The sequence below is a fragment of the Tripterygium wilfordii genome, chromosome 14 (genome assembly GCF_013401445.1).
Source record: "Tripterygium wilfordii isolate XIE 37 chromosome 14, ASM1340144v1, whole genome shotgun sequence".
Taxonomy (NCBI): Eukaryota; Viridiplantae; Streptophyta; class Magnoliopsida; order Celastrales; family Celastraceae; genus Tripterygium; species Tripterygium wilfordii.
In genome coordinates, this window is record NC_052245.1 from 5,639,548 (window position 1) to 5,657,765 (window position 18,218).

Genomic DNA, 18,218 nt, shown 5'->3' on the forward strand with positions numbered 1-18,218 from the left:
CCCCACGGTCTTCTGTCCTGAGTACTCCACTGGCTCAGTGGAGTCCACTCTTTCAACTTTGATTCTGGGAAGCCGTCTAATTAAAGGAATTGTGTCTCCTTCACCTTCATCCTCATCCGTTTCGTCATCCAGAATGATGGCAGCAGATGTGGACATGGCGGTCATAATGGGAGCGCCACCCTGACCTCTAGGTCCTGATACTATGGTGTCGTGAAGGAGTTTTCTAGGGATTTCTGTTCCATCGCCAACATGTGGAGCCGCCACTTCAGTTACTGATTTCCTACTGGCTTCAGTGATTTTTCCTTTTCCTTTGCCGATAGGATCTTCTCTTTTCTTCGATCTCCTTTCAGAATGCTCTTCAGCTGTTTTTCTTTTTTCCCAACTTTCTTAGCCTTAGATGCCTCCGCCACACGTTTAGCTGTATCAAATCCTAAACCTGAGTTTTCTTGACTTTTCTGAGTTTGTTCGACATCTTGCATTAGAGCCTCATATAGGTCATCAGCATCAGTTATATCGACAAAGACCTTTTCAAACATCTCGTCACCTGCACATAAGGGAAACAAGAGAATAATTCCATAAAGTATATTGACTGTGAAAAATGAAATATTTCTTCATGCACTCAAAGACGCTTACTGATATATCTCCAAAGTGCTGATCACTTCAAATTATGAGGTGTCAGAATATTTTTGCGAGATCTCTTGCGCTCTCCTAAGTTGTAGAATGCACCTACTCGTTTAAGTACCTCTGAGCTGGGTTTCCATTTGGTCAGAAAATTCCGCGACACTGCAAAGAAATAGTGTATAAGATTCAGTAATAGTTATTTATAGATTCAAGAGAAAAGAAACTTACTATCAGCCTTAGACCAATTCAAATTTATGTTTCCATGAAGCCCATATACTAGGGTGCCCCTAGCAAGGATATATTTGTCTTTCCAACCGCCACTATGGTCATTAGAGACAGTGTCAAGAATTAAGTCTTGTCTATTTCTCCGTCGCACTAAGGAGTACCTTCCAGGCCCGCTTTCCTCGGCGTAATATACCACCACCAATTCATTAATCTCAAATTCCATGTTTTCCTTTTCAGCCAAACATTCTATACTTAGCAGGATTCTGAGGTTGTTGGACATCCATTGACTTGGAGATATTTTCCATACTCTACAGGCCTCCACAAGAAAATTTGGAATGGGGAATCTCAGCCCTATGGTGAACGACAGCATATAAAATGGTGACCATCCAAGGACTTGATGATCAACTACTTTCGTATCAACACCAGGTCTGATCTCAATTGATGGATGAATCTTGTACTCCCTTCGAAAAAACTCCATATCACTTGCCGCTAAGACCGACTTAGGGTTTAAATTCTTTGGTATCAAAGGTCCTTCAATGTGGCCGTTTCTTTTTGAGTTTTTATCTTTATCAACAACGCCACTGGATTCGGTTTTGCCATCACCTGATTCTTGACTTCTAGACCCAGTCCACGAATAGTTAACACTATTTTCTTTTTCGCCTCTGGTTTTCCCAGCGGAAGCTCTACCCCTTCCAAATACCTCTTCACTCTCTGGTTCTTGATTACTAGGTCGAGCCATTCTACCCAATGTAAACTTAAGGCAAAAGGAGATGAGAGTTACCTTCAATTGATATGGTATGTGTGGTGGTTGATTTCTTCTCTTTGCGTCTTCGTAAAATCCAGAACAATTCCAACGAATTATGATTGAGAACTTTTTATCCAAGTAATATGAATACAATTATTCAGTTTCAGAGTTATACGTTTACCAAAATACCCTTAAATCCATCATGATGCATGGTTTTCGAAACGTGTTCCCCAAGAAACACTTGCCGTAAAAATTCAAATTATTACTGTGCACGACAGCTGCATTAAATACCTGTCGCTTCATATGGACACGTGATACGAAATATTTCTTTTAATAGTTTTCGTCGGTTTTCATTTTTATTTTAGTATGATGGCGACTATACAGTATTGTCTTTGGTATAATGGCATATAAACAACTGCTCCTTAATTGTTATTTCTGTGTATCAAACTAATGTTTTCTGAGCCAACAGCAGGGTTGTGCACGCTATTACGTGACCAAACGAGTTGAAATCAGTTGAAGACATACATGTAAAAAAGTGCAAGCACTTACATTCAGCTGCGTATATCCTGATACATATGAAATTAGATTCGGTTTCATCAGATAGCTAACATGCTAGCGCCTATACTAGTCACAGCTACAGCTTCAGTTTAGTCAACATGCTAGCGCCTATACTGGCCACGGCTATGACTCCAATCTAGCTCTTACGCTAACGCCCATGCTGGCTATTCATAACTTCAAACAAACGAAGTTATGCCTTGTCAATCTCAAACAAACGAGGTTGTGCACCATATAACTTCAAACAAACGAAGTTGTATCTCACCAGCGTCAAACAAATGAAGTCGTACTAGGCTATATATGCCTCTTTAGGATACGTTTCATATACGCAACATTTCGGGTTGTCTGTGTTACACATTCCATTACAGATTGTACTTATTCAATTATTTCTTATTCTTTGCAGGGATACATCACTACTCTCCAAGATGAAATCGTTTTCATGCTTAGAGAGTGGGGGACAATTGTAGTTGCCAAAAATGGTGTGACCCCACTCGGTCATGTAATGACAAATCAAGTAGGACAATCTGAGTCCACAGACTTGACCACTGCAGCTAGGCCCAACCTAAGGCTCACTGTGAGGCCCATATATGATCTTTACATCATCGTTAAGTAATGTAGTAGTCATCTGACACCATATCTGACACTTGCAGCTAAATGTCTTTTAGGTCATTTACTTTGTTATGTTTACAGTAACCGTTTCCCAAAGCAGGAACTAGGTTACAAGATGTCTTTATTGTATTGGCGCCCGTGTAGAGACGCCAATATAGTAAGGGCGCTTGCACGTACAAATGCCACTTCGTGGACTACTTTTCCTGTAAAGTAGTTTCAACCAATACAGCTTACAACTGACATTTATGGATGTGACAGACTCATATCCCTAGGTATGACATTCTTTCGTGTAAATATCTATTCATTGATACCGCCTACTATTCCATCCATACTTTAGTCGACACTTGTCGTATTCGTTTCATATTGAAACCTTATCTCATTATTTACCTGTCAACCCTGACACAACCGAGATAATGGACTTTTGTACATCCACTTTATACAATTTGATCCAATGGAATATTGAACGTAACACACAATTCTCAAGGTTGATCCTCATTCTCTTATAAATACCCCCCCTACCATATGCGGGGGATTGAAACATTTTGAACTAAAAAGAAAGAACCATACTTCCCAAACCCTCACAAAATACACTTAGACAAAACACAGAAACCATAGCTGGTCTTCCATCTTTGACAAATACTGACTTGATTGTAGAAGCCTCCACGACCGACACCACCCAAACCGGTTGAGGAGCTTTCATGATTGTTCTTGTTGTGACATTTGTAGGATTGAAGTTGCAGACGGACCCCACAGAGATAAAAGTTGATCCTTCAACGATTGTAACAATTTGCCCCTACAGACAATGCTAAAAAAAGTCAAGAAAAAACTGTTGAAGGATATTGGAGCGGAGCTTAACACAAGATGTGAGATTCCTTTTCTTTAATTTTCTTCTTCTTAGATATGCAACTTTAGTTACATTCATATATAAATGATGAAACACTCGGAATAATTTTTTCTTAACTCTCTTAACTGCCATGGAAAGGTTAACGAGATTCTACTATTGGATGCAGCTAGAATGAGGAGGCAATCATATTAGCGTCTTCACATTGCCTATTGAAGATATAAGAGAAGAAGAATCCAGGACTGTCTAAGGCCTGGCCTGGTGTATTTAACTATGCATCTGTGTTATTAGGTTTCGATCTTCTCATATTTACTACTTTTACTGTGACGTTTCGTTTCAAGATTACTAAGTCTGAGAACTCTGAAACGGGGAATAATGGTTGCTCGAGTAGAAAGGCTTGATCAATAGCATTGTCAAGATATTACATAGAACTTTTATGTTCACCAAGAACTTATGATCAAAATAAACACACATGAAATGGCAAGGCCAGAGGTCTACGCTTAACTCATAAAATACGCAATTCCCCGCTGGTTGATAGACATGTGACGAGAGAACATGTGGTTTCATGATTAGTCAAAAAGAAAATAACAGAGGAGAGGGCATTGAATTGAGTTTCCACAGCATTAGGATTAGGAGTTCCAATTTTGTGTTTTTCCTTTTCAATGCCTTATCACTTATGTAAGTAACTTTGTTGAAGCCCGTGATAACATGAGGCCCAAATCCAATCAATTAAATTGAAGCCCCAAGAGACCCTTAACAATAAAAGGAAAGGAAGTAAAACAATGACATATATGTATGCAGAGCATCGTAGGGAAGCGTTAGCTTTCTCTCAAGGATCAGGATCAGGATCAGGATCAATCTCGTATTGTTTTTCTCTAATTCGCAGTTGTTTTGTGCGGCACATCTAAGGTATGTACGATATTCTCCATGAGCTGTAAGTTATTTGTTTTGTGGGGTAAACTTGATTGTGACAATGTATTGTTCATAACGCGTTTGATTAAATGCCTCTATGAAGTATAATTTGGAATTTTTCTGTGGGTTTGTGCTGGTATATTAGCTCGTGATGTGCATTCAGCGACCGAAAATGCTAATAAGTAATAGTAAAAGGCAATTATTAGAGTTAAGAAGATTTAAGCATGTCCAATATGCATCATGAGCTTCCTTGACCGACAATGCTATTCTTTCATCTATTTAACTTGTCATTTCAGATTCTTCGTATTATGCTTGATAGACACTTCATTTCTTAAATGGGGTCGTCGTATATTTATTTCTATGTGGTTGCGTTTTTGTTTGTTCAATGCTTCTTGACTGGTTTAGCAAAGGTTGTGACTAACACCACCACTGATCATTAGCTCTTCTTCATTTCACAGCCCATATGATCTGATCCTTACAATATCTTAACTCAAAATTGGTCGAGTGCCATTCCCATGTCTCGATGGGTTGGTGTCTCTTGTAGCACACGCCATGGAAGGGTCACTGCCTTAAATCTTCCAAAGATGGGACTCCAACGAAGCATCTCTCCACACCTTGGAAGTCTCTTGTTCCAAATCTATCTAAACATCTCAATCAATAATTTCCATGGCCCTCTAACAACTTGTTTGTGCATTGCGCTTGAATCTTTATCGTTTGCAAACAACTTGTTTGTTGCAACCATACCAAGAAGTATTTGGCCTATCTGGCATGGGAGTTGGAGGTCCAATTCCATTTTTCATCTTCAACATGTCCTCTCTTACAACAATCTATCTAGAAGGCAATGACTTATTTGGGAGTCTTCCCAAGGATACATGTCAACATCTTCCTCTACTTAATCTTGGTCAAAATAAGCTCATAGGAGGGATACCCAAAAGTGTCGGAAATGGTACTCTACTTAAGGGGTCGTATCTTGCCCCAAATTACTTGAAAGGTAACCACATACACAACATTTATCAAATAATTCTGTCATTTTCTTTATAAAATTACTAGTATATGTCATGCCAGCATTTTATATACACTAGTCAGGAGCCCCTGCAACGTACGGGATGACCTTACAAATAAATTTGTAAATTATGCCGGGTATAATTATTTGAAAAGTAATCACATAATTTTTCATGCAACTTTAATTAGTACATGCCATGCATGCATTTTTATACGTGTCAGTAAAATAAAATTGTTGTTTCTGGTAAAGTTGATAGAATCATGGCTCTACTTGTGAAACGTTATCAAGTTTTTACGTTTGTTAGTTAGACCATGAAAGATTTAATCATATATAATTTTTCAAGAATCTTCTGCTAAAAGCTTGTGGTGTAATGGAGTACTCTTCCAAACCTTGAGAGCATTCAACTACGGGACAATCAACCTAGCGGACCAATCCCAAGCTCTATCACCAATGCTTCTAAAGTTAGAATACTAGAATTGTTAAATAACTCCTTCAATGACTTGACTTATCTCACAAATTGCCTGAATTCAAGACATCTTGACTTATCAGGCAATCCATTGAATGATATTCTTCCAAGTTATATTGGCGATTTCTCTACAGCACTTGAAGATGTTGTTCTAGAACATTGCGAACTTGAAGGAGGCATTCCCATCAAATTGGTAACTTGAGCAACTTAATACTTCTAAGCCTTGCAAATACTGAATTTATTGGTTTGTTCCAACTGCAATCAGTGGATTACAAAAGCTTCAGCTGTTGTATCTTTATAGTAATAAATTACAAGGACAGATTTCATCATAGCTTTGTCAATTACATAGGTTTGATACTTTGTCATTTAGTCACAATTGGCTAAATGGATCAATACCTACATGTATTGGCAGTCTCTCTAGTATGAGATATCTCGACTTCAACTCTAATAGCTAGGCTTAGTTCTGTTATTCCAGTTTCCAACAACCTTGTGGAGCCTTACTTATATCTTGGAGATCTACCTAAATTTAAACTCTTTTATTGTCTCCCTTTCTTCAGAAATTAGAAGTTTGAAGGTCCTTACCAGAATTGGTTTGTCAGGGACTCAACTATCTGGTAATATGCCCAGTAGCATTGGAGGACTACAAGATCTCCGTTATCTCTCACTTGTAGAAAATGATTTAATTTGGGGCAGTCCGATTCCAGAATCACTTGGGAGCATGACTAGCTTGGTTACTTTGAATCTCTCTAGCAATAACCTCTCTGGAGTGATTCCAAAGTCGGTGGAGGAACTTTCATGTCTCAGCTCTTTCAATGTCTCTTTCAGTAAGTTATAAGGAGAAATTACAATGGGAGGACCTTTTGTGAATTTCTCAGCTCAATCATTTATGTCGAATGATAAAGACGCCAAAATAGAACGACCCAAGCCAGCTTCCATGCTTCTTTTCAACTACATTTTGCCTGCTATTGCATCTGTGTTATTGGTTGTCTCCCTTGTCATTATTCTTCTTAGATTCTGCAAAAGTAAGCGAAAGTTTCCAACACAAAACAATCTAATACCTCTTGCAACATGGAGAAGAATTTCCTATATGGAACAAGCAACAAATGGATTTATTGAGGTCAACTTGCAACAACATTGATTTAAAAGCCTTGATATTGGAGCTCATGCCTAATCGAAGCCAACAAAAATGGTTATATTCTCACAACTACTTTTTGGATGTAGTCCCGAGGCTAAACATAATGGTAGATGTTGCTTCGGCATTGGAATATCTTCATCAGTGTTATTCAACACCAATTGTTCATTGTGATCTAAAACCCAGCAACATCCTACTGGATGAAGATATGGTGGCACATGTTGGTGACTTTGGCATTGCCAAACTGTTGGGTGAAGGAGAAGATATGAGTCTAACAATGACTTTGGCAACCATTGAATATATGGCTCCAGGTGATACAACTCAACAAATTCATCATTTAGGTGGAGTTTAGCATGGCTTCTTTTTAGTTCATCTAAATTTATGTAATTGATTCCTTCCGTATAGAGTATTGTGGTATAATTTTGTGGTGGCTAACAATTTCAATATTTTTCAGAGTATGGATTTATAAGAGGGAATTGTTTCTACAAGATGCGATGTCTATGCTTTTGGTATCCTACTAATGGAGACCTTTACGAGAAAGAAGCCGATCGACGAAATGTTCGTTGGGGAAATGAATTTGGAAGGTTGGGAAGAGTTATTGGCACATGCATTAACTAAAGTGGTGGATGCCAATTTCTTGGAGAGAGATGACAAACATTTTATTGCTAAAGTTACTTGTATTTCATCTCTTATGGAATTGGTTTTGGCTTGCACATAAAATTCACCAGAAGATCGGATAAACATGAGCGATACCTTAGCTATGCTCAAAATGATCAAGAAAAAGTTGTTGAAGGATATCAAATCAGACAGTAACACAAGATGTGAGGTTCATTTTCTCTATTTTATTCTTCTTAGATCAGTCATATATCTTCCAAAGTACAAAAAAGAAACGTTAAAAATCAAAATTTAATAAAATATGATAAGTAATAATTGTCACATGTCTTCTTGTTTCAACCATGATCATGATTTTAAACAAGAAGGGGGCATGTTGCATAAATTACAATATAATTAGAGTTAGTAATTTTTTTCTTGAGCTGGCCCCCTCAATATAACGTGGCTTTGCCACCGGAGAAATGGGTGGACGTGTACTCTTAAGTTAATAAATCATAGCTTCTGAGGAATGGAATCTCCTTCAATTAGTGTAGAGCTGTTCTTTTTGGGATATGTTTCTTTGGCCAAAGTAGTGTTAATGTTATGTAAAGGGAACTTGATTGTGGCTTTTTGTTTTGTTTTGTTCATGACATGTTTGATTAAAAGCCTCAATGAACTCCATCAAGTCTGAAATTGGTTGCGTTCGAGTACAATAGATACGGTGTTTAAACTATGTTGCATCAAGTTTCTTCCTTCGATAGAAAAGAAAACTCAATTATAAGAACATAATGCAATTCATTAACAAGTGTAGAAAATTCAGGCTTTCTCCTTTAAACATTGAATTAATTACCGAATATTAAAATATAGGAATACAATAATAAATTCAGAGTAGTAGAGATTAAGCCTCTAGCCAATATTGACCCTGCTCATGAATGACTAAAAAGTTTGTCAAGTCATGTGTATGATAAATATCTGGTAGAGAAAAGTTTAGTGATTGGTGCAATTTCGGTGGATTAATCATTTTCTTCTTTCCACTGACTAGAAAACCTTACAAATAGTATTCTTCCACCAAGATCATGCAAGTCCTCCCATTCCCACCACCAAATACGCCACTCTTTCATTTTTTTCCCAATGTGGGACATTTGGTACTACAAAACCATACAAATAGTATTCTTCCACCAAGATCATACAAGTCCTCCCATTCCCACCAAGTACGCCACTCTTTCATCATTTTTTTTCCAATGTGGGACATTTGGTGTGGATTTCTCCAACAAATTCCCACCACAATTAGTGCAGTTTGTACTAGTCGTTAATGTTGAGAATTGACCGTTGAGAGTTGAAAGCTTATTTTTCTATGCCTTTGTATGCATGTGGAAAGTTCTTGTGGACTAAGTTATTTGTGTTTTACTTATATTGACTCTTCTATTCTATTTTATTAATTGTGTTTGGTAGAGCGTTTAAATTGATTTTTAATACTAATGAAAAAGTTATGGAAAAAAAAAACTGAGCTTAAAGTTGTGTAATATGTTGTAAAATATTTGGAGAATTAAAAGTTGATGCTAGCGGAAAAACTGTTGAATTAAACCCCTATAATATTATATTTTATGATTTTAATATTAAATTTAATCTATTAAATATAATTTTTATTAAAATTCATTTTAAGTATAAATTATTAAATTCATTTTCTGTTTATTATTTTACTTATTTTATCATATTATTCTGAAAATACTTTTTTATAAATAATTATTTTATTAAATATAATTTATAACAAAAGTGGGCCCACTTTTGTAATTATAAATATAAAATATCGTTAAATATGTATACGTACAATGGGTCCCATGTTTTTTATTTTTCACAAAAAAAACTTTTAAGTCCTGTAATCATATGTGGACCCCACGTTTTTGGAATTTATAAAAATATATATGTGAAGCGCTTGAATAGAAGCTCCAATATTGACCTTTTTTCCAGCAGATCCGTTCACGAATCGACTCTATTTGGTAGAGCGGAATTGTCGCCCCACCAAACACGTTTTCAGAGTGGAATCGTCGCCCCATCAAATAAACTCTTAGAATATGTTTGGATTGAGGAATTTAGGAGAAAGGAAGAGGATGGAAATGGACATTCATTTATTTGGATAATTTATAAAAAACTATGGAGAGAGATTTGAAGGGAATATTTCATTAAATTTTTGTCAAACTTATTTCTCTCAAAATGGAGTCATTTGAAGGGAATGGATGACTAATTAAGTTATTTATAAGTCAAAATTCTATTTTATCCTTATACATGACACTTCTAACATAAAAATAAGGATAAATTAATAAATTGAACTAATTTTCTTTCTTTTCTTTTTTTATCTATCCAAACATGATAGATGAAAATGTATTATTCATTCTATTTCTCTTCCCTTCTCACCCCTTCTCTTCCTTTCCCTTCCCTTCCCTTCCCTTCCCTTTCCCCCAAATCCCTCAATTCAAACACACTCTAAGTAATTTTTGTTTTAATAGTTTCCTTTAGGAGTTAGTTTAGTTATTTTTCTATTCTTATTAGAAGTTTATTTCTAATAGAGTTATTAGAAGTTTTAATAGTTAATAAGAATTATAGTCAAATTAGTATTTTTAATTTTATTAGGGTTTTTTTATTTTTAGTATTTATAGGGACTCTAGCCATTTGTCAAAAGTAGAGATCATTGATGAATTAATAATATTTTTGAGGTTTCTCTCAATTTTCTTCATGGATTTCAAGTTATGTTGGCTTAGTCGTGAATTAGTCAATTTATCCGTACATTCGCACCACGTTAGTTGGTATCGGAACAAGATTCTACCCCTCAAGATGACTAACAACAAAGGAGGAAGAAACCTTATAGTCGTTGGACGAGGGGTGAAAATAGTGTTCCCTACTTGACCCATCCTACTTAATTCTCAAAAAATATTGTCTAACCAGAGGCTAAAAAGGAAAGCAAACTTACATTACTAGGAAGATGTGAAGTCATGATCGAACTATATTTCAATAACTTGTTTGACGCGGCCTAGTATAAAGCATCTCGCTTTTGTGGACTTCACTTCCACGGTGTGATGGAAAACACACAGGGTACAATAGTGAGTACGACATTCATGTGTCTACCACTGCAAATATTGGAGCCATTATTGTGCTTGACCTTCTCCTTGCTATTCTTTTATATATAGTTCTCACCTCAGCTTGTCCACATACATTGTGCTTGACATATATAATTATCATTCATGGAGAGTATTATTTTTTACTTGGTTGCATTGCTGTTGGTTCAGTTCATGGTGATTAGCACAGCTAAGGTTGTGACTAACATTACCACTGATCAATACGCTCTTCTTGATTTCAAAGCTCATATAACCTCCGACATCTTAGCACAAAATTGGTCGAGCTCCACTCCCATTTGTCGATGGGTTGGCATCTCTTGCAATGCACGCCATGGAAGGGTCAATGCCTTGAATCTTTCGAACATGACGCTCCAAGGAACACTCTCTCCACACCTTGGAAATCTCTCATTCCTAATCTCTTTAGACATTTCATTCAACAATTTTCATGGGCCTCTACCAAAGGAGTTGGGAAAACTGCCCCGACTCAAGCGAATTGATGTTTATAATAATAGCATTTCTGGTATCATCCCTCATTCCCTGTTCAACATGTCAAAGCTGGAGATTATGGATCTAGGCAACAACCTTATTGAAGGGAGCATCCCATTTGAGGAAGGCGAGCTTCCCAGCCTGAAAGTATTATATGTGGATGACAACAGACTTTCAGGCTCTTTACCAGATAATATGTTTAAAAGTCTTCCAGAAGTGGAGAAGTTATCATTTGCAAATAACACGTTTGTTGGAACCATACCAAGGAGTATCGGGAACCTTACTAAGCTCAAGTGGTTATTTCTAAGGTCCAGCAACTTAAAAGGTATGTATGACTCCTGACTTGGTCATCCCAAAGCATATTTATTTTTGTTTCGTGACAATTTAAAATAAAATAATAAAAAATTGAAGGTGACATTCCAAAAGAACTGGGTAATCTTGTTGAATTGGAGAAACTTAGCATGAGAAATATGGGAATCGGAGGTCCAATTCCGCTTTTCATCTTCAACATGTCTTCTCTAGAAGAGATAGATATGTATGGCAATGGTTTAGTTGGGAGTCTTCCAGTGGATATATGCCTCCATCTTCCTCTACTTCAGTGGCTTTCTGTTGGTGACAATAAACTCACAGGAGGGATACCCAAAAGTATTGGAAATTGTACTCTACTTGAGGAGTTATGGCTCGGTCGGAATTACTTGAAAGGTAACAACGTATTTTTTTTTATCAAGTTCTATATTTTTCTACAGTTTTAGTACATCCCTCCACTATATATACATGTCAATAGAGTAAATTTTTTGTTTGTGGTAAAGTTCATAGAAGGATTGCTATATTCTACCTTGTGAAATGTTATTAGGTTTAGATCTTATTATTGTAGACTTTTTCAATAATCATGTGTTCAGAATTTGTGGATGAATGGAGAAGTATCATTCACATCTGTTACAGGTACAATCCCCCTTGAGGTTGGGCACCAACAAAACCTGGAGATACTAATTGCGGATTTCAACCACCTCAACAGCAGCATTCCATCTAGTATTTTCAACATTTCAACACTGAGAATACTCTCCCTGATAGACAACCACCTCACAGGCTATCTTCCACCAAGCATAGGCAGTACTCTTCCAAACCTTGAGGAAATTCGTCTATTGGACAATCAACTTAGCGGACCAATACCAAGCTCTATCTCCAATGCTTCCCGACTCACAGCGATAGACTTGTTAAATAACTCCTTCACTGGAAATATTCCTACCAATCTTGGCAACTTGAGATCCCTTCAGTGGCTTAGCCTTGCATTTAATGACTTGGTTGGTGAATCATCTCCTAACGAGCTGGAATTTCTCTCTCCTCTGACGAATTGCCTGGATTTAAGACATATTGACTTATCATACAATCCACTGAATGGTATTCTTCCAAGTTCTATCGGCAATTTCTCTTCGGTACTTGAGAGCTTTTTTCTAGTAAAATGCGGACTTAAAGGAGGCATTCCCATGGAAATTGGAAACTTGAGCAACGTAATAATGCTAGACCTTTCAGCAAATGAGCTAACTGGGTCAGTTCCAATTGCAATCGATAGACTACAGAATATTCAAGGGCTATATTTGAATAGTAATCAATTGGAAGGACAGATTCCAATACAGCTTTGTCAACTACAGAAGTCTAACACTTTGTCATTTGGTGACAATATGCTAAATGGTTCAATACCTGCATGTATTGACAATTTGTCAAGTCTGAGATATCTCAACCTGAGCTCCAACAAGCTGAGTTCCGCTATTCCAACAACCTTGTGGAGCCTAACTTATATCTTAGAGGTTTATCTAAATTCGAACTCTTTGAGTGGCTCCCTTTCTTCAGAAATTAAAAGTTTGAAGGTCCTTACCGCAATTGATTTGTCGGGAAATCAAATGTCAGGTAATATTCCCAGTAGCATTGGGGAACTAAAAGATCTGAAGAAACTCTTACTTGCAAAAAATAATTTTGAGGGTCCCATTCCAGAATCATTTGTTAGCTTGACAAGCTTGGAGACTGTGGATCTCTCTAGGAATAACCTCTCTGGAGTGATTCCAAAGTCATTGGAGAAACTTTCATATCTGAACTATTTTAATGTCTCTTTCAACAAGTTACAAGGAGAAATTCCGAAGTCTGGCCCGTTTGCAAACTTCTCAGCTCAATCGTTTGTGTCCAACAATGGACTTTGTGGCTTACCCCGATTTCAAGTCCCACCATGCCAATCTATCAGAACAAATAGATCCAAGCCAGTTTTGTTGAAATACATTTTGCCCACAGTATTTGCATTCGCAATATTGGTGGTGCTTGTTATAATTGTTCTTCTAAGATGCCGAAAAATGAAACAAAATTTGTCAAGACAAGAAAATATAATACCTTTGGCAACATGGAGAAGAATTTCATATCTGGAACTACAACTGGCAACCAATGGATTTAGTGAGGGCAACTTGCTTGGCACTGGAAGTTTTGGCTCTGTATACAAGGGATTACTTTCAGATGGAAAGGAAATTGCGATAAAGGTGTTCAATTTGCAATTAGAGGGAGTTTTTAGGAACTTTGAAGCCGAGTGTGAAGTGATGCGTAACATTCGACATCGAAATCTTGTAAAGATTATTAGTAGTTGCACAAACAACATGGATTTCAAAGCCTTGGTATTGGAACTCATGCCTAATGGAAGCCTACAAAAATGGTTGTATTCTCACAACTTGTTCTTGGATGTAGTCCAAAGGCTAAACATAATGGAAGATGTTGCCTCTGCATTGGAATATCTACACCAAGGCTATTCAACACCAATTGTTCATTGTGATCTAAAACCCAGCAACATACTGCTGGATGAAGATATGGTGGCACATGTTGGTGACTTTGGCATTGCCAAACTCTTGGGTGAAGGAGAAGATATGAGACAAACAATGACATTGGCAACAATTGGATACATGGCTCCAGGTGATAATACTCGATAAATTTTATCATTTAGGTTCAGCTTGGCATAAATTATTCTTAGTTCTTTTAATTTATGTAATTCGATTCCTTCCATATAGAGTATTGTGGTATAATCTTGAGATGACTAACAATTTCAATATTATCAGAGTATGGATCGGAGGGAATTGTTTCTACAAGATGCGATGTATTTGGTATCTTACTGATGGAAACCTTCACGAGAAAGAAACCTACTGATGAAATGTTTGTTGGGGAACTGAATTTGAAACTTTGGGTGAAAGAGTTATTAGCACATGCGCCAATTAGAGTGGTGGATGCCAATTTGATGAATAGAGAAGACAAACACTTTGTTGTTAAATTGACTTGTATTTCATCTATTATGGAATTGTCTTTGGCTTGCACGGAAGATTCACCAGAAGATCGGATAAACATGAGGGATGCCTTGTCTATGCTCAAAAAAATCAAGAAAAAGTTGTTGAAGAATATTGGAGCTGAGCGTAACACAAGATGTGAGATTTCTTTCCCTTAATTTTCTTCTTTTTATGTATGAAACTTTTAGTTACATGCATATATGATGAACACTTGAATAATATATTTCCCCCTTAACTGCCATGGAATGGCTGCATCTTTTACTTTTTTAGGGGGAAAAAGGATATTCTAACCACGATTCTACTATTTTATGCAGCTAGAATGAGGAGGCAATCATAGCTTTTGAGAAAATGGGCATTGGGTGGAACTAGACTCGTAATAAGTCATAGCTTCTGAGAAATGGGCTCCCCTTCAATTGGTATAGAGTTGTTCTTTCTGCGAGTTGCTTCTTTGGCCAAAGTAGTGTTGATGTTATGTAAAGTGAACTTGATTGTGAGTTTTTGTTTTGTTTTGTTTTGTTCATGACATGTTTGATTAAATGCCTCAATGAACTCCATCAAGTCTGAAATTGGTAGTGTTCGAGTACAATATATACGGTGTTTAAACTACGGCATCAAGTTTCTTCAATTGATAAGAAAGACAGCTTAATTGTAAGAACAGAATGCAATTCCTTGACAAGTATAGAAAATTCAGACTTTCCCCTTACGGCATTGAAGTGCCGAAAGAAAAAATATAGGAATAGAGAATTAAGCATTAGCCAATATTTTTTCAAGTCATATATGCACAACATCTTGTAGAGAAAAGTTTAGTAATTGCTTGTATTTCGGTGCTTTCAAGGATTGATCATTTTAATCTTTCCATCTACTAGAAAGCAATTAGGCATGTCTTTTTTTTTTTCTATTGTTAAAAGGTCAAATGGAGACATTAAGAGGCTGTTTGTTTTGAGTATTTTCCAGCATTCTCTGTTTTCCTTTTCTAAAAAATATGGAAATGGTGTTTGGTTTACTATTTTCATTTTCATTTTCTAGAAAACGAATCCTCATTTTTTGAAAATATAGAAAACATCATTTAGACGTTTTCAGAAATCTGAAAAGACGGAGTGATTGTTGCTTCGTCTTCGTATCTGGTAAGATCCGGTATTCTTTTCTTTGCTTCGTATCTCCTCTGTATCTCCTTTACTTTGTTGAGATCATTGATCTGTGCTTTGATCTTTGTTAGGTGTTCATATATCCTAGTCTCCATTGAAAGCCCCAAATTGAGAGAGATGTAATCTGTTACACAACCCAGTGTACACAGCACTATAACACAATAATCACCAAGTCAGCAGTAGCTATGAAACGGAAATGGGATATATATAGATATATGGCTTCAATATTCACTGGATACAGCAGATTATAAGAGACAAGACAACGCCTGTTTGAGAGAGGCGGCTCTCCAATCTAACCCAGATAACAACAAAACATTACTCAACAACACAACCCTAGCTTACAATAGTAATATATATCTAACCCCAAAAGCAAGTCTCAGCCTTCAGATCTTTCTTCACATCCACGGCTCTAATAAAACCACAAAACGACGTCGCCTAACAACGGTCGTGACATAATCTTAACAGATGCCTCCTTTTATTCTTGGATACGTGCTTTGATCTTTTGTTAGGTTTTTGTATCTGTGATCTGTGATCTTTTTTTAAGTGTTTATTTCCTGATCTGCAGAAGAAGAAAACAAATTGCATTTCTTGTTTGAATTGCGTGGTGAATTACATGATGGGCTGGATGGTTATAATATGTGCATCACTTTTAATTAAAGACATGAAACAGTGAATGCTATTTGGTTGATTCAATGATTCTAGCCATTTGTAATTAAGTGACACGTTGATCAGAATTGGTGGTAGTAAAATTATTATTAGTGTCAAAATGTTCATGATCGCGCCATGGCTGGCATGGAATCCTTGTGGTTAAAAGCATACATATTAGCATGACCTGACGTAGTAAAGTGAATGCAGAGTAATTCTTCTATGATAATGTGTTATTCACTGGATTGATGTAGCCAAATTGGTATTATCGTGCAGTTATGAAATCTTTTTTGAATCTGAGGAAGTTGGATGATTTTCAAATGGAGAGACGCAAGAGGACATCCAAGCAGAGACGCCAGGAATTGAAGGCGGAGATTAGATCTCAAATGCAGGCTGAGTTAAGATATATACTATGCTCCAGGAGATAGCTACTAAAAGTGATTGGTTTATGAGCTTTAAAACTTTAGTTCATAGTTTAGAAGAGGATTTATTAGATATAAATCTTAGTTCAAGTTGTTATGGATTGAATATGTGGTGAAAAGGGATTTTCTTCTAATGAATAAATTAAAGAATTGCAGCAACCTTCAGCTGCTATTATTAGCCTTTGTTTTTGTAGACTTTGCTGCAGATGTGTGTAATATGTATGTGTGTGTAGACTTTGTAGCCTTTTCTTTGTAGATGTTTCTCATTTTTTAAATTATACTTAATTAAAAATAATATGATCAATAGAAAATAGAAAACAGCTTTTTAGTATTTTATACCAAACATGTTTTCTGCTTCTTAGGAAATAGAAATGAAAAGAGAAAATAAAAAATAGAAAACAAACCAACTCTAATTCTTTCCAATATGCGCGTCATGAGCTTCTTTACATTAGTCTCGGTAAATATTCTTGATGCAGACGGTACTCAACCTAGACTTCTTACAAATGACGTGGAGATCATGAAATGTTCCTTGGGGAAATGAATTTGAATTTTTGGGGGAAAGTCATTAGCATATGTGCTAATTGGGGCAGTGGATGCCAACTTGTTGAATAAAGAAGACAAAAACTTTGATGCTAAATTTACTTGTATGTCATCTCTTATGGAATTGTGATGTAGGACATGGTGTTGAAATTTTTTTCCACCTTTTGGATCATCCGAAATAGAAAATTGTCTATTAGAAATTACAAATTTAAAACTCAGAATTACGTGAAATTTGGTAGGCTGACTCAAAACATCGATTCACATTCGATGAGTTGCTATGATATTGGCTCCATCACTTTTTGGCCAAATTTCATCGTTTAGGCATCCAAATTAATGTTTATTTTAGCAATATTTCATTTATGTTATATCTTTTTAATTAGAAGTCAGGAACGTGTTTCGTCGATTCTGACTTTTTCGGAATATCAATAGTAGTGATTTGTGGGACTAACCCGACTTTGTCATTTTTGACATTTTTTTTTATTTTTAGAATTTTTTTTATCTTTAGAATTTTCTTGTTTTTGTTTCAATAGGGCTTGGAGCGAGCTGCCGAACTAAGTATTCTTAAAATAAAATAAGCCATCAAGTTGCATCTTTTAACATGATTCTAGTACTATTGCATGCAGCTAGAATGAAGAGGCAATATTAGCATCTTTACAGTTTGAGAGTGTGTTCTTCTTCAAGAACTGTTAGTCAAATACTATGGAACGTGCGGAATAAGTAAACGATAATCAAAACACAGAAATAACAAGGAAACCCCAATAGGAAAAAAACCTCGAGTCTATTAAGCAACCAACCTCGAAAACAATCCACTATACAAATAAAGATTACAAAGGATCTAACCCTAAGATACCTTAGTACATCA

The 18,218-nt window shown here is 36.3% G+C and overlaps 3 protein-coding genes across 3 annotated transcripts; all 3 read left to right on the top strand.

Moving 5' to 3' along the window:
- Nucleotides 1-3,782: 3,782 nt before the first annotated feature.
- On the top strand, nt 3,783-7,727 carry LOC120014157 (probable LRR receptor-like serine/threonine-protein kinase At3g47570). Its single transcript, XM_038866079.1, has 3 exons — nt 3,783-4,505; nt 4,967-7,420; nt 7,564-7,727. Exons 2-3 carry the CDS (start codon nt 7,081-7,083, stop codon nt 7,725-7,727), a joined length of 504 nt encoding a protein of 167 aa, XP_038722007.1. The 5' UTR covers nt 3,783-4,505; nt 4,967-7,080.
- Nucleotides 5,277-6,812, top strand: LOC120014156 (probable leucine-rich repeat receptor-like protein kinase At1g35710). The gene is made up of 3 exons (XM_038866078.1): nt 5,277-5,499; nt 6,061-6,170; nt 6,453-6,812. Exons 1-3 carry the CDS (start codon nt 5,277-5,279, stop codon nt 6,810-6,812), a joined length of 693 nt encoding a protein of 230 aa, XP_038722006.1.
- Nucleotides 7,728-7,851: 124 nt separating the features above from the next.
- LOC120014158 (probable LRR receptor-like serine/threonine-protein kinase At3g47570) lies at nt 7,852-16,994 on the top strand. The gene is made up of 8 exons (XM_038866080.1): nt 7,852-7,930; nt 10,787-10,881; nt 10,982-11,621; nt 11,708-12,006; nt 12,196-14,239; nt 14,383-14,742; nt 14,919-15,020; nt 16,671-16,994. The coding sequence occupies exons 1-7, from the start codon at nt 7,852-7,854 to the stop codon at nt 14,939-14,941; spliced, it is 3,540 nt and encodes a 1,179-aa protein (XP_038722008.1). The 3' UTR covers nt 14,942-15,020; nt 16,671-16,994.
- Nucleotides 16,995-18,218: the final 1,224 nt, after the last annotated feature.